The 17449-nt window shown below is 44.5% G+C and overlaps 1 protein-coding gene across 2 annotated transcripts in view; it reads left to right on the plus strand.

Annotated features, from left to right (window-relative positions):
• Positions 1-17449, plus strand: part of AFG1L (AFG1 like ATPase) — a 148444-nt gene that overhangs the window by 40892 nt on the left and 90103 nt on the right. For both annotated transcript variants that reach the window (XM_045008579.1, XM_045008581.1), the window contains exons 3-5: positions 8323-8374; positions 9498-9599; positions 16157-16287. In XM_045008579.1, the coding sequence (XP_044864514.1) occupies positions 8323-8374; positions 9498-9599; positions 16157-16287 (285 nt within the window). The remainder of the gene's footprint in view (positions 1-8322; positions 8375-9497; positions 9600-16156; positions 16288-17449) is intronic.

Here is a 17449-nt window from a genome sequence, read left to right on the forward strand (position 1 = left end):
AGCTGCAAGAGGAGCAGGAACTGGATCAGCCTCTGGTACCATTGGCAGCCTTGTCCTCATCCCCTGATGAGCCAATTGTGGTAGAGCCTATTTCTTCATCTCCTGATGATTTGAAGACTCATCAGGAGTTGCTGAGGAGGATGGCTGTGACCCAGAGGACATCCAGGAAAAATCCCACAAACTGGTGGACATTCTGACATCTGCAGCTCTGGCTAGAATAGCGTCATATAGATATATCTAGTAGAGCTATCTTAGATCCTACCTAAGTGCTCTGGCAGACTCAGCTTCCCTGCCTCCAACTGCAAAAAGAGTGGAGAGATGGTATTATGTCCCCTTCTAGGGGTTCACACACCTATATAACCATCCTTCTCCAGGCTCCCTTGTAGTCGCAGCCGCCGGTGTAAAAGAAAGATGGGGCACCAGACATCAATGCCAAAAAATAAAGAGGACAAGAAGGTGAATTACAGCTTTGTCCTGCAAACCAGCAAGCTTTGTTGAGGCACTATGATTTCATCCTGTGGTATACAGTTTGAATTTCAAAGATAAACTTCCAGATGAGGTGAAACAAGAGTTCCAGCCTCTCATAGAGGAGGGGAAGTTGGTTACCAGAATAACTTTGCAGGCAGGTCTCAATGCAGCAAATTCTGCAGTGCACTGCCTGACCTCTGCTACCACAATGAAGCGCTCATCCTGGTTACACTGTTATGGCCTCCTTCCAGAGGTGCAACAGATAGTCCAGGACTTACCTTTTGAAGCGCCATTGTGCTTCACAGAAAAGATGGATGAGACTATGCAAAGTTTACACCCCAACAAAGAAGTGGAAGGGGTTTCATCCTCCTCAGTCCCAGTATTTTCAGGGATTTGTCCCTTGACCCCAAGACCTACCAAGTGCAGAGGTTACAAATGATGCCCACCACTGCCTCTGCTTTCACAGCCACCAGTTCATTGAGGCAGGCAGCATCTTCCAAGAGCTCATTTTTATGGGTGGATTTAGAGTAGTCCACAACTTACAAGAGTACCACTGTTATATCCTTGGGGCAGCCGGTGTAGGAAGCAATCACTTGAGGCCAGAGAGCAGACAGCTAACCAAAACCTCCATTTTATTTACAGATACAGAGAGCTTACTCAGCCGGTTGAAACCGGCTGAGCTATCCCTTAATAGTCTAACTCAGTTGCCATAGTAACAAAACCCATGACAACCAAATACACAACATATTCCTCCCCCCCTAATAAGAACATCCCCTAAATAAAACACACACTAAACTAGAGAAGGAGGGTAGACTGCCTCCATTCCCGGCTAAACCCTGGGGATTATTTTGCCCCATAACCGTGGGTTCGCCCTAACTAAAGATCCAGCTGATGAGGAGGCCTTCTGTCTCTAGGTGGATTACGGCGAACTTCTGGTGTTGTTGCACCCGAAAGTACTAGGGGCTCAGGGTCCGCAGCACGAATAGGTGAGGAGGTGGTATCAGCTCGTGCTGGGCAAAGGGGTATCTCAGCTGCCGGCAGTAGTGGAGGAGAACAGTCAGGAACAGGTGACTCATGATTCGGTGTCTCACCAGGAGGGGTGAAGTCAGACCCCTCAACTGCAGATGGGTCCTGAAGACTGGCATGACCTGGCAACAGCTGATCTACATGTCGCCGCCAGGTAAGATTCTCTGCAGTCCGGACTGTATAGGAAACAGGTCCTGTTTGAGTGATGACTGTGGCCGGGACCCATTTAGCTCTGGAAGTATAATTCCGAGCCAAAACTGGCTGTCCTGGGCTAAAGGTTCGGTCTTTTGCTCTAGGTGCCCGTCTGATGACTTGATATCGCTGCTGATGTTGCACAGTTTGTCTGGGTTCAGAAGGTTTCAGCAGATCAAAGCAAGTGCGCAGCTGTCGTCCCATCATTAGAAAGGCTGGGGAAGCCTGGGTCGTAGCATGAGGTGTGTTTCTATAGGAAAGTAAGAAGGTATCCAGATGCTTTTGAATGGAGTGTTGTCCCTTTGCTGATTTCAAAGCGTTTTTCATTGTCTGCACAAATCTTTCAGCTAATCCGTTGGTGGACGGATGATATGGTGCTGACGTGATGTGGTGTATCCCATTTGCCTTCATAAAATTTTGAAACTCCTGAGAGACGAACTGCGGTCCGTTGTTGCTCACAAGTTGTTCTGGCAGACCAAAACGACTAAAGAGTCCTCGTAGTTTTTGGATAGTACTCTCTGCAGTAGTGGACTGCATTATAGAGACTTCTGGCCATTTAGAATGGGCATCTACTGCCACCAAGAACATGTTTCCTTCAAGGGGGCCAGCAAAGTCAACGTGAATACGTTGCCACGGGTTTTCAGGCCAGTCCCATGGGTGTAGGGGTGCCCACTGGGGTGCATTTCTTACACCCTGACATGACATACAAGCTTTTGCCTTCTCTTCAATAGCACCGTCCAATCTAGGCCACCAAAAATAGCTTCGTGCAATTTCCTTCATGCGCACTATTCCACAGTGACCGGAATGTAGCTGTTCTAACATCTGTGATCTTAGGGGTGGTGGAATAATGACACGCCTCCCCCACAACAAACAACCAGATTGGACCGATAACTCCGTCCGCCTGGACATGTAGGGAACAAGGTCGGGTGAGACCGGAGAGGTTTGTCGAGATTTTCCATGCATCACCAGGTCCATAACTTGGGATAATACTGGGTCAACGCGGGTTGCCTTCTTTATCTGAGTAGCAGTGATGGGTGTATTCTCTACCTGTTCAAAGTAGAAGATTTCCTTTTGGGCACTATCTTGATGTTTGACCGGTAAAGGCAACCTTGAGAGGCCATCTGCATTGCCGTGCAGAGTGGATTTCCGATATTTGATTTCATATGTGTGTGCAGAAAGTATCAATGCCCAACGTTGCATATGACTAGCAGCTAATGGGGGAATGCCTGTGTAGGGTCCAAAAATAGATGTCAGAGGTCGATGGTCTGTAAGAAGAGTAAACTTTCGCCCAAACAGGTACTGATGAAACTTCCTAATTCCAAAAACAATTCCTAATGCCTCACGTTCGATTTGGGCGTAGTTAGTTTCTGCTTTGCTTAGAGTGCGTGAAGCAAAAGCAATAGGTCTTTCTTCTCCCGAAGGCATAATGTGTGACACGACCGCTCCCACTCCATAAGGGGAAGCATCGCAGGCCAATTGCAGGGGTAAGGATGGATCAAAGTGCGTTAGAACTTCAGAATTTAACAATGCATCCTTAGCTTTGTTAAATGCAACATCACAGGCTTCAGTCCACTTCCAGGCCTTGTTCTGCCCAAGGAGCTCATGAAGTGGTTTTAGCAGTGTGGCTAACTGTGAGATGAACTTTCCATAATAGTTCAGTAGTCCTAGAAATGAGCGCAGCTGGCTTACATTTCGAGGTGGGGGAGCCTCCACAATAGCTTTAACTTTTGCAGGGGCCTTATAAAGACCTGCAGAATCGATGATGTGTCCCAAATATTCAACAGAGGGCTTGAAGAATTCACACTTGTCTTTGCGAACTCGTAGGCCATACTCTTCCAGTCTTTGTAGGGTAGCCTCTAAATTCTTTAAGTGATCCTCTTCATTTCTTCCAGTGACCAGGATATCATCCAGATAGCACTGAACTCCTGACAAGCCACACAAGATCTGGTCCATAGCCCTCTGGAACAGGGCGGGAGCCGATGTGATTCCGAAGGGTAGGCGACAGTATCGATAAAGCCCCTTATGAGTCACAATAGTCAACAGCTCTTGGGACTTTTCATCGACGTGCATCTGTAAATATGCTTGACTCAGATCAATCTTACTGAACTTTTGTCCCCCAGCCAGGCCTGCGAAGAGGTCATCGATGCGGGGAAGCGGGTATTGCTCTGCACACAACACTGGGTTGACAGTGACTTTAAAATCACCGCAAATCCGGAGAGAGCCATCTTTCTTCACTATTGGAACGATAGGAGTGGCCCATGAGCTATGGGTAACTGGTATTAGGACTCCATTGGTGACCAGGCGCTCCAGGTCTGCTTCAACTTTTGGCCTGATGGCATATGGCACAGTTCGGGCTTTCAGATATTTTGGTGGACTGCCAGGTTTAATGTTCAATGTCACAGTGATTCCCTTCATACTTCCCAAATCATCTCCAAAAACAGCAGCATGTTTCCTTAGTATAGGGGTTAGACTGGTTTCTTCTTTAGTCATCCGGTGCACTTCTGCCCAGTTCAGCTGAATCTTCCCAAGCCAAGACCTACCCATTAAGGCTGGGTAGTTACCTCTCACCACAAACAGTGGCAATTTAGCCGCCTGTCCATTGAGCTCCAACTTAACATCAATAGTGCCCAACATGGGCACAGCTTCACCTGTATACGTCTTCAGAACAGTTTTTGTTGCCTTAAGCGGAAGATGCTGTAGCTTTTCCTTATACACAGTCTCAGGAACCAGCGAGACAGCTGCACCGGTGTCTAGTTCCATGCGTATAGGTTTGCCCTCCAATAAGGGGGTTACCCAGTATTCATGTGAGCCCGCTGCCAAAGACAAAACATGCAGAGGCACTTCCTCTTGTGAGGAGGTGTCACCTTGATCATCCTGGGTCTGCTCTAGGGTATGCAAGGTTCCTCTTTTTGTCGGCCAGACCACAGGCCTCTCTTTCTTTTGTTTACAGGCATACTCAATGTGTCCCTTTTTGCCACAGTGTCGACACACCAGGTCCTTACACCAGCATTCTGATGCCTGGTGACCCAGCTTACCACAGCGGTAACATTCTTGACTCTGCACCGTTTTGTGGGTCAGTTCTTGTGACACTTTTTGCACCCTAGGGGATGCACCGATGTATTGTGCCTCCCTTGTAGCCAGTTCCATGGAGACAGCAATATCAACAGCCTTCTGTAATGTAAGCTGAGCCTCTGTCAGTAGGCGCTTCCGTATAGCTTCACTGCAGAGGCCACACACTAACCTGTCACGCAGGGCATCATTTAACATCTCTTTAAATTCACAGTGTTCTGCTAGCTTTTTTAAAATGGCTACAAATTGTACAACTGTTTCATCTTCCTTTTGGTCTCTTTTGTGGAACCTATATCTTTCAGCAATTACCAGTGGTTTTGGGGAGAAATGAGACCCCAGGATTTCCACAATGTCACTGTAAGATTTAGTCTCAGGCTTAACAGGGTGTAGTAAGCTGCGTAGCAGAGAGTAGGTTTTAGCCCCTACAACAGTTAAGAATATTGGCACCTTTTTCGCTTCTGTAATGTCATTTGCAATACCAAAAAGCTCAAAATGCTCAGTATACACATGCCACTGCTCTGTATTCTCATCAAAAGGCTCCAGGGGCCTGGTCAGAGTAGCCATGATTTTTAGTTTCACTTTCACAGTCAGTGCAAACAAGCAGCTTTTTTTCTTTGTTTGGTCTTTACCTTGACTTCTACTTCCTTCTGTTACTGGAACAGCACCAGGATCCCATCCTCATCGCCAGTGTTATATCCTTGGGGCAGCCGGTGTAGGAAGCAATCACTTGAGGCCAGAGAACAGACAGCTAACCAAAACCTCCATTTTATTTACAGATACAGAGAGCTCACTCAGCTGGTTGAAACCGGCTGAGCTATCCCTTAATAGTCTAACTCAGTTGCCATAGTAACAAAACCCATGACAACCAAATACACAACAACCACCTTTTCCTTTTCCAGCTTTTTCAAACTGCCTGTCCCACTTCTGTTGTTGTGCTTTGGCCCATGTCCCAACAGATCGGTGAGTTCTAAGCGTGGTGGAAGTGAGATATACATTCCATTTTATTTCTACCTCTAACACCCCTCCCCATCTCTCTTCAGGAACTCCTCCCAAGAGACAGTATTACTGCAAGAGATATAATCACTTCACCTTGTAAAAGCTATAGAGGAGGTTCATCCTTTGTTCAGGGGAGAGGCTTTTTATTCCTAAAACTTCTTGATCCCAAAGGTAAAAGGGGGTCTCACGCCTATTTTAGATCTAAGGCAGCTAAACAAGTTCCTAAAAATAACTGAAATTCTGGATGGTCAGTCTAGTTTCTATTATTTCTTCTCTGGAGCCAGAGGACTGGTACACTGCCTTTGACCTAAAGGATGCCTAATTTCACATGGCAATTCATCAGAGCCACAGAAAAATTCTGAGGTTCTTTGTCAGCTGATGCCTTTATCAGTTCATAGTCCCCCCCCTTTGGTCTCTTGGCTGCTCCAAAGTGTCTGATGGTAGCACCATTCCTCCAGAAGTTAAGGGTCTAAATATTCCCTACCCTGAACAACGAGTTGATAAGAAGTCAATCTAGGGCGCAGGTGGTGCCCAGCATTCACATAATCTGATCCACCTTTGATGCGCAAGGCCTGCTGATCAACACAGATAAGTCAGTCCTGTTGTCAGTACAGAAAATAGAATTTATTGGAATGATCCTGGACTCAACAACAGCCAGGGCCTTACCACCACAGGCAAGGTTTCACACAATGCAAAGCCTCATTCTGCACTAAAAGGCTTCTGCTCTCACCATGGTGAGAAACTACCTAAGGCTGCTGGGGCATATGGCAGCGTGCACTTATGTGATTCAGTATGCCAGACTGCATCTCGGACTCCTTCAGGGCTGGATGGCCAAGGTGTATACTCTTCAAGAAGGCATCTCATAGATATGTTAGTGCATGTACCAAGTCACATGTTGTCCTTCCTGGATTGGTGAATAGAACCGACCAATATCTGCAAGTGAGTTCCTTTCACCCCACTTCAACAATCTCTTACGTTAGTCATGGATGTCTTGGACCTGGGGTGCTGGGCTCACTTTGGACCCCTTCCAACGCAGTGTCTCTGGTCTCCACAGAATCTCGGTCTATACATAAATATGAGGGAATTGCTGGCTATCTGTTTAGCTTGCATGGCGTTACTTTCTCACATCCAAGTAGGAAGCACCATATTGTTGCTGACTGATGATATGACTGCCATGTTTTATGTAAACAAGCAGGAAGGAACCCGGTCCTCACTATTCTATCAAGACGCAATCTGGCTCTGGGACTTGTGTATCAGTAACTACTGAAAGTAGCCCATGTCCCAGGGACTCAGAATATAATGGCAGATCGATTGAGCAGGTTGATCACCACAAGTGGTCCCTTTACCCAGAAATAGCAAGGTCAATTTTTTAGCTCTGGGGGGCAGGACACAACCCAGGTTTGTTGACAGATGCTTTTCTACTGCTGTGGTCAGAAGGTCTGCAGTACACTTTTCTCCCCTATCCCTCTTTTGCCCAGAGTTGTCTGCCAGGTCATGCAGAACAAGGCCCATCTTATACCGTTTGCCCCAGCATGGCCCCATCAGTACTGGTTTTCACAGCTCTTGGACCTCTCAATCAGTCCCCCACTGTTACTCACACTTCATGCACACCTATTTTCAGAGAATCACAGCCGCCTCCTCCATCCCAACTTTCAGGCTCTTCACATGATAGCCTGGAGACTTCATGCTTAACATTGGCAAAGGAGTCCAGCTCTGGAAAGGTGCAGAAGGTAGTGCTGACTAGTAGAAAACCATCAATGAGTCAACTTACCTTGAGAAATAAAATAAGTTTTCCTCCTGGGCGAGGCTAAAAGGGGTCTCCCCTAGTCCAGCACATTCTGAATAAAAGCAAGAATATCTTTTGTGTTTGAATCATCAAGGATTGGCAGTTAGCTCGATCAAGGTACACCTAGCAGCTATATTGGCATTTCCCACTCCTGTGGATAATCGCTCCCTTTTTTCCAACCTGATACGAAACCGCTAAGCAATCTAGAGGTGATGCTTAATTTGGACGACTGGTCTTCCAGTCCCTGTTCAAATAGACTCCGAATCCACTTCCAGATGGGACTGCCTATGAGTCACCTACAATGGATTGGACATGTGCAATCACTTGAGGAAGAAGAAACAGTTACTAACTTTTGCTTAACTCTTTTTCGAGATCTGTGTCACATGTCCATTCCACAACCTACTCTCTTTCCCCTCTCTATTGGAGTTGTTCCAGTAGGAAGGAACTGCAGGGGAGGGAGGGCAGTGGCAGCTCAGCCCTTTATGCCTGCATGGTGTGTGCAAACAGCAGAGGGTGCTTTGGCTGCTGTGACAGTTACCACTAAAGTTAAAAACTCTCCAACAATTATGCATTGGAGCACACAAATACCTACAGTGGAATGGATGTGTGCAACACAACTTGAACAGTAGTTATGGAAAGGTTAGTAACTGTTTTATTTATAATATTTTTTATGGTAGCCCTACTTAATTAATTAAATCCAGCCACCTGATTTCATTCCCTCAGCAATAGGCTTGCATTAACTACACACTGTGTTTATGTAAAATGATCCTTCTCTTTTTTTGCAGCTCTTTGCAAAAAGCAAACCTCCGAAAGGTCTTTACATCTATGGAGATGTTGGTAAGTTTCAGTAAAGATTTCATTGGAAGTTTTGTCTAAATGAGAGATTCACAGAGTTTAAGAGGGAGCAGGGTCCAGTGCACCTGTGACTGATTGCCTGCTGCCCAGCTGGGTTTAAAGGAAGGAATCTAGGCCTTACAAAGGGGAAGATAGCAGCAAGGGAAGGACTGCTACCCATGAATCGCTCTCAGCCCAGAAAGGCAGGGGAAAGGTACTAGAAGGGTTCCTGAAGAAAGTTGCTAGGGTAGCTGTTGAAAGCCCAGAAACATAACCCCCAAGAAAGGATGGCTTTGCCACCCCCTGAACCTGAGGGAAGAGAAAAAATCTCAGGGAGTCTTTATTTTGAGTCTGGAAAAAAGAGACTTTATTTCAAGTTTATTTGGACTTAATAAAGTAGAACCCCAGGATGGCTATTTTGTCTTATACCTTTTGGTCTGTGTGGAATTCTAAAGGGATGCTGAGAGTAGGGGAAACTGAGGCAGGGCCACACTCAGCCAGCAGAGGATGCTACAGGACAGGCATGCCCTTCTACAGAGGGCTTACTCAAGTTCTGATGTATCCTTTTATGTCAAAGGTTTTTTATTTTATTGTGTATAACAAGTTACTTATTTTAATGAACTTTTCAGACTTGTTTCTTTTAGAATATGAAATGGTATTAAGTATAGAGCCAATTGCTCTCAGATTTCTATTTGTATAATGTATTTCTGTTTGTGACATGTTATTTCCTAAATTACCCATATTGTTAAATATTGGTTAAGTAAGAGGGGGGGAGGCAGAGAAATGAAGATTTGATTCTAGTCATGTCAATATACCATGAAAATGTCTTGATTCAGAATAAGAAAATATTTGGAATATTTCAGATGGAGTCAATAGGGCCACTTGTTGGCTCAAAATGTCATACTTTATTTTTTCAGAATTTGTCCTTTATTAAGTGAAATACAACTTTCCTTCTAGCTCTTTTAACATAAAATATAATCTCTCTTCCCAAACAAGCAAGCCTTTTACTGTTCAGCAGAAAAGCGTAGTTTCATTAGTTCAAAGCTAATGAACAATCATTACTGTAATCAGTACATACTGTTTTTAAATTAACTACCTGTTGTGTCTATTTGTTTTTTATTTGAAGGCACAGGAAAGACAATGGTGATGGACATGTTTTATTCTTATATAGAAGTAGAGAGGAAAAAGAGAGTCCATTTTCATGGTTTCATGCTAGATGTACACAAAAGTAAGTGCAAATATTCTGACATTTACATGAGTCGCATTGAGTGTATAATCTATAAAGCAACCCTGGTTTATTCTTCCAAGCATATGAACCAATTTAACTTTCTTTTACAGAAGTAATCAAAAATACATTTATTAAAGCATTGTTAGAATCTTCTGTTATTCCAGTATAGCTATTAATAACTATAGGAATATCCACTCAAAAGATAATGTAGTGTGCGGTGTATGTGAAATGAGATGTATATTCAGGATTAATTTACCCCTTAACTAAACACCCATAATTTATCAATTAACTTACACTCCATTTGGAAGAAAATAGATGCTAATAGTGAATTTTACATTGAATGACATAAATAATGTGATGGTGTCCCAAAAATATAGTTTGTGTAAAATCAGCAGTTAAATTATTTGATACTCATTTGGCATACTGTGTTCAGTTGAGGTACAACGATTCAAGAAAGACAGCAAACAAAATTAAGTTTGGAAAATAAGATTTATGAGGAAGGGTTAGTTTAGGAGTTGGGACATCTTCCATCACCAGGAAACATAACTTTACACATATGAAAAGGAATGTTAGGAGAGGACAGGAATCAGTTATTCTCAATGCGGTTTAGGGACACCCAAAGCATAGGGTTGTGTCCCTGACCATCTTGGCTAATAGTCATTGATGGACCTATCTGCCACTAATGTATCTAATTCTTCTTCTTCTTCTTCGAGTGATTGCTTATGTCCATTCCATTGTAGGTGTGTGTGCTTGCCACGTGCACCAGTGACGGAAGTTTTTTCCTCAGTGGTATCCACAGGGGACCAGCTCTGGAGTCTTCTGGACTGGTGCAGGTATGCTCCAGTAAAAGGGGCACTGCTGGCCTCCTTCGTCCCTCAGTTCCTTCTTACTGCCAATGACAGTGCTGGAACACTCCCCTTGCTCTAGCAAGTGGTTTCTCTTTCACTGGTTCTTTGAACTTTTATTGTGTAAACAGTTGTAGGTAGTTATCAGTTCCTAATAGTGTTTGTGTACTTAGTTATTCATAGTGCCCCCAGGGACAGGGCATGCCCCACTCCCCAGGGTTTCAAGCCCAGCAATCCACATCTTAGAGCTTCTCTACACTGGCACTTTACAGCACTGCAACTTTCTCGTTCAGGGGTGTAAAAAACACCCCCTTGAGCGCTGCAAGTTTCAGCACTGTTAAGTGCCAGTGTAGTCAGTGCACAAGCGTTGGGAGCTATTTCCCTCATGGAGGTGGTTTTTTTATAGTGTTGGGAGAGCTCTCTCCCAGCGCTGGTGCCGCGACTACACAAGCCATGTTAAAGTGCTGCCATGGCAGCACTTTAACGTTGCTGGTGAAGACATGCCCTTAGTTGTTTGAAGTGTGTGGGTGAGTCCCACATTTGTGAAAAGTGCCCTGTCAGCAAGGGATTCAAGGCCTGGACCAGAAAGGAGAGACATCAGACATAGATGTCACCAAGGCCAACCGCCTGCGACGGGCTCATTCAGGCTCAAGCCATGCCCGTCCCCAAACCAGGCAATCATTTTGAGGGGACACTCAAGGACGACCTCCCAGCCTGCAACCAGGATCTGTCTCACACTTTATTTTCCCACCGTTTGTTACCTTTCCTCCCCGCTTGGACTGCTATAACTATGGACTGCTGGGTCCTCAATACAGTGGCAGCAGGGTATACCCTCCAATTTTGTTCTATCCCCCCTTCCCACCCTCTCTTCTCTGTCCCTCTTCAAGGACCCTTCTCACAAGCAATTGCTCACCCAGGAGGAGCAAGCCCTCCTGTGGCTGGGGGCCTGGAGGAAGTTCCCACAGGATGAAGAGGGAAAGATTTTTACTCATGGTATTTTCTCATTCCAAAGACCAAAGGGGACCTATGCCCCATCCTGGACTTGCAAGACCTCAACAAATATCTCAAGAACCTGAAGTTCTGCATGGTCTCTCTGGCCTCCAAAATCCCCTCACTGGATCCTGGAGAGTGGTATACCGCCCTCAACCTAAAAGATGCTTTCTTTCGCATCTCAATATTTCCTGGACATAAGAGATTTCTACGGTTTGTTGTCAGTCAGACACATTACCAGTTCACAGCGCTCCTGTTCAGCCTAACAATAACGTCAAGAGTTATAAAGTGCATGGCGGTAGTCGCAGCTTACCTCAGGCTTCGGGGGTCCAAATCTATCCCTATCTGGATGATTGGCTCATTAAGGGCCCCTCTGAAGGGCAGGCACAGAGCAGTATCGAGGTGCTATGAGCCACTTGTCATGCCCTGGGCCTGTTGACAAATGAACAAAAGTCAACATTGGTCCCTGTTCAGAGGATAGCATTCATCAGAGCAGTCCTCGACCCTACCCAAGCCAGAGCATTCTTACCACAAGCCAGGTTCAGAGCAATGTCAGATCTGATTGCCTAAGTCACTGCACACCTGCTCACCACATCTCGAGTCTGCCTCAGACTCCTAGGGTACATGGCTGCGTGCATCTACATAGTCTGGCACGCAAGACTGCAGCTGAGGCCCCTTTAAATGTGGTTGTTGTCAGTTTATTCCCCAGCCAGACATTGCTTGGATAGGCTCCTCACAACACCGCCTCAGGTACTCACCTCCCTCTAATGGTGGTGCAATCCAAATCCAGCAATGGAAGGGGTTCGGTTTGTAGCTCCACAGCCCACAGTGTGCTGGTGTCGGATGCGTCCGACCTCAGCTGGGGAGCGCACTTCGGTTCCCTCAAAACTCAAGGACTATGGTTGCGGGAGGAGCTGTCACTTCACGTAAACATCAGAGAACTCAGGGCCATTCGCCTGGCATGCAAGGTGTTTCTTCCCCATCTATCTGGTCATGTGGTGCAGGTACTGACAGACAACACGGCCTCCATGTTGTACATCAACAGACAAGGGGGAGCCTGGTTGTTTTTACCAAAAGATTTGAATTCAATTATATTAAACCAATGATGTGCTCTAAAATGATGCCTTTAATTTTAAACCTTTTTTATTAACTATTTAAACTGGTAACCAAGGTTGTAGCCTACCCTAAAGGAATTGCCAGGGAAAGCTGCAGCTAGCTTGCTTTCCCTTGAAAGGACAGGGATACAGCCCTCCGATCAAGAATAGACAGGCAAGCAGTAAATCTTTGAAAACTAAATAATATTTATTTAGAAATGAGTGATTACAGTAAAAGGATAGAGATGGGTATAAGTAGGAACAAATACGAAAAAGGTTACAGTTGCAGTTTCATCAATCAAGGTGCACTTGGCAGCCATATCAGCCTTTCTTCTGCACATATTCTCAGTATTCTCACATAAGATGACGGTCAAGTTCCTCAAGGGCCTCTAGAGGTATCTGGTTCCCCAATGGGATTTCAATCTAATCCTTTCCAGGCTCACCCATCCTCCTTTCAAGCCTCTAGCCTCTTAGAGTCATAGAATCATAGACTTTAAGGTCAGAAAGGACCAATATGATCGTCTAGTCTGACCTCCTGCACAATGCAAGCCACAGACTCTCACCCACCCACTCTTGCAACAAACGCCTAACCTATGTCTGAGCCATTGAAGTCCTCAAATCATGGTTTAAAGGCTTCAGGGTACAGTGAATCCTCTAGCAAGTGACCCATGCCCCACGCTGCAGAGGAAGGCAAAAAAAACCCAGGGCCTCTGCCAATCTGCCCTGAAGGAAAATTCCTTCCTGACCCCAAATATGGCGATCAGCTAAACGCTGAGCATGTGGGCAAGACTCACCAGCCAGACACCCAGGAAAGAATTCTTTGTAGTAACTCAGATCCCACCCCATCTAACATCCCATCACAGGCCATTGGGCATATTTACCACTAATAGTCAAAGATGAATTAATTGCCAAAATTAGGCTATCCCATCATACCATCCCCTCCATAAACTTAACAAGCTTAGTCTTGAAGCCAGATATGTCTTATGCACCTACTGCTCCCCTTGGAAGGCTGTTCCAGAACTTCACTCCTCTGATGGTCAGTTTATATCCATTTGTTCTTGTGTCCACATTGGTACTGAGCTTAAATAATTCCTCTCCCTCCCTGGTATTTATCCATCTGATATATTTATAGAGAGCAATCATATCTCCCCTCAGCCTTCTTTTGGTCAGGTTAAACAAGCCAAGCTCTTTGAGTCTCTTTTCATAAAACAGGTTTTCCATTCCTCAGATCATCCTAGTAGCTCTTCTCTATACCTGTTCCAGTTTGAATTCACCCTTCTTAAACATGGGAGACCAGAACTGTACACAGTATTCCAGATGAGGTCTCACCAGTGTCTTGTATAACGGTACTAACACCACCTTATCTCTTGCTGTCTCTTGCACCTGTCATGGAAGGTCGCATTCTTTGTAGCCATTACTTCGGCAAGGCAAGTCTCTGAGATTAAAGCCTTCACTTCGGAGCCCCTGTATATGGTGTTCTACAAGGACAAGGTTCAGCTGCAGCCCCATCCAGCCTTCCGGCCGAGGATGGTGTTGCACTTCTATGTCAACCAGGATATCTTCCTCCCAGTGTTCTATCCAAAGGCGCACACAACCAACAAGGAGAGATGCCTGCAGACTCTAGATGTCAGGCATGCCCTCGCTTTCATCTTGGAGTGCACCAAGCCCTTTCGCAGATCGACTCAGCACTTTACTGCAATTGCTGACAGGATGAAGGGCCTTCCGGTGTCCTCTCAGAGGATTTCAAACTTCATCCACACTTGTTACGAGTTGGCGCAGGCTGTCCCTCCACTGATAGTGAAGGTTCACTCTACTACGGCTCAGGCATCTTTGGCTGCCTTCCTGGTGCATGTCCCTATCCAGGACATCTGTAGGGTTGTGATGTGGTCTTCGGTACACACGTTCACCACGCATTACGCCATTACCCAGCAGGCCAGAGATGCCGCTAGATTTGGCAGAGCTGTGTTGTAATCGACACATCCATGAACTCCTGCCTTCCTCCAGAGGTATTGCTTGGGAGTCACCTAAAATGGAATGGACATGAGCAAACACTTGAATAAGAAAAAATGGTTACTAACCTTTTGTAACTTGTTCTTCAAGATGTGTTGCTCATGTCCATTCCATGACCCACCCTCCTTCCCCTCTGTCGGAGTTCTGGCAAGAAAGAACTGAGGGAGGGAGAGAGGGCCAGCAGCGCTCCTTTTACTGGTGCATACGCATGCTACTCCAGAGGGCACCAGAGCCAGTCCCCTATGGATACCGCTAAGGAAAAATCTTCTGGCACCAGTGCATGTGGTGAGCACACCCACCTATAATGGAATGGACATGAGCAATGCATCTCAAAGAACAATAATTACAAAAGGTTAGTAATGGTTTTTTTTAACCCAGTTATGTTTCTTTAGTCTCCTCTTTTCCAATTAGAGTTTCCCTAAACTATTTCTCAAAACTTAACATTTTCAGATATAAAATATTAAGCTCTGACATCTTTGGGACCCTATGCTACACCTACTCCAAGACAGCAATAACTTTCTGAGATACATGACCAATTTTTCACGTAGTGGAGATCTACATTCTGGAAATTTAATAAATTCATTCTGCAATGACAACAGGCCTACCAACAGCAATTCCGGGCCCCAGGGCCATCCTCTAGGAGGGTGTGGGGCCTGGGGCAGAAGTGACAAATACGTCACTTCAGGGACTGCCCGTCACTTCCGGGACTGATGCACTGGCCAGTCACACAAAGCACGGGGCCCAGAGCAGTCATGTGTGCCTAGGAGCTGTGCAGCCTGCCCATGTGATTTAAAAGGGCCCGGGCCCCTGGGCAATTGCCCTGTTTGCCCCCCCGTCGGCAGGCCTGAGTGACAATATCTCTTGTTATCTGTGTGTTCCTTTACATCTACTTTTAATACAGCTAACCTCCCATCACAGGGCCTTTCTTTTCCAAATATTCACTTTATCTTAAATACATACATAGAGCGCAATCTCTAAAACCTTATAGTACACTTTTTTTTTACTGTAATACTTGTTTTCTACAATCGTTGCCATCTTAGTCAGTTTCCCCTTTTTTAAAACCACAGGGATTGGTTTCTCTGAGTTGATTTTTCCCCTACTATTTCTGAGCTTCAATACAGGTTGTAAACATGCTTTAGGGAAATGGAACATGCAGTGTTTTGCAGTTGACTTCTAAATGTTTTAAGGGTTCTGATTATTACAGCATAGACTAGAAGAGAGTAGGTACAACTCAAAGAAATGCAACTGAATCAAGGTAATAAATTTAAAGCAAGACAAAATGATAGAGTACCAATTACAATATCAAAGTTTTTTGAAACGATGATAGGATAAACACACCATTTAAAAAAAGTATATAACAGCAGGCATCTGTGGGGGGCTACAGGGCAATACTTTACTTTATTTGTAAACAAGAAAGCACAGGTTACTGAATCTATGAGGCTTTAGCAATTTGCTTTAAAAGATTGAAAAATTACCCAGTGTGCCTTTTTAAATCATAATGCATGTGGTTTTTGTATTTCTGTATCTAAACTACATATGTGTATATTATTGCTTTATACTTTCCACAGAGTTAAATGCAGCATTTCCACTGTTTATTTTTCTACTTTATTCACTTCAGGAATACATCGTCTTAAACAGAGCTTGCCTAAAAGGAAACCAGGACTAATGGCCAAGTCATATGATCCAATAGCCCCTATAGCTGAGGAAATAAGTGAGGGGGCCTGTCTCTTGTGTTTTGATGAATTTCAAGTAAGTAATTAATTAGAGAGAGTTTCCTGGCTTCAATAAAACATATAAAGTATTGTTTGATCTTCTACCTTAAATATAATGCCCTTTGTTGTTAGTATAGGATTCAAGTTACTAGCCCATGGTGAACTGTAGAAGATAAACGTTCAGAAATAGAAATTGTTTCCAAGACTGTGAAGAAAATATGTTTCAAAGAGGTGGAAATTGGCTGCTTCAGTCTACTTTGAGTCACTTTCAGTTATCTCCTCTAATCAACATCATTAAAGCTCATTGTAGAGGACAAATAGAATTTGATGACATTCTTATGAGCACTTTGGGGCAGAGACTTTCTTTTTATGATGAGTTTGTACAGTGTCTAGCACAGTGGTACACCGGTCCATGTTTGGTATCCCCATCACAGCATTCCTGCAATTGAAATAACAAAATAATAATTTGACTCATTGAGATCAAGGACATGGGAACAATATATCAAATTAAACCTAAATTCTGTGGCAGTGTCCTGAAGACTTTGTGCACTGGGCTATCAATCTGTGGTAATGTCAGATACATTTTAAAATGTAAATTTTTATTGAATTAAATAAGAAAATGAATAATACATTGATAAAATATTCTGTTTAACTTACCTTGATTAATTCAGTTTATTCTGTACTACCCCTGAATTCTTAATTTTCATTGTGCCTTACAAATTTATGTTGAAAACACACCAACTGCATTATAGAAATTGTCCACAGGGAAGCTGGAGGTTGTGGTAGCTTGAGATGATTGGGGCTTGTTGGCGTCTGAGAAGTTGTAGGAGACAGACTGGGATAAAGATGTTTGCTGGGTATTACTGCTAAAATGATCAGCAATTAAGTAGCTATCCATGTTGACACTTAAATTGTCATTGTTAAGTTTTTAAAGTTAATATCCTGTTGAGATGAATGGAGAAGCTTACACCTTTCAGCTATCGTTTCAGGCAGTCTGCCGACCTGAGAAGTTGTAGTGATGTAGGGCTGGAAGGGACCTCAAGAGGTCATCAAATCCAACCCCCCATGCTGAGGCAGGACCAAGTAGACCGAGATCATGCCTGACAGGTGTTTCTCCAGCATGTTCTTAAAAACCTCCAGTGATGGGGGTTCCACAACCTCCCTTGGAAGCCTATTCCAGAGCATAACTACAGTTAGAA

Source organism: Mauremys mutica, chromosome 3 (assembly GCF_020497125.1).
Source record: "Mauremys mutica isolate MM-2020 ecotype Southern chromosome 3, ASM2049712v1, whole genome shotgun sequence".
Classification (NCBI taxonomy): domain Eukaryota; kingdom Metazoa; phylum Chordata; order Testudines; family Geoemydidae; genus Mauremys; species Mauremys mutica.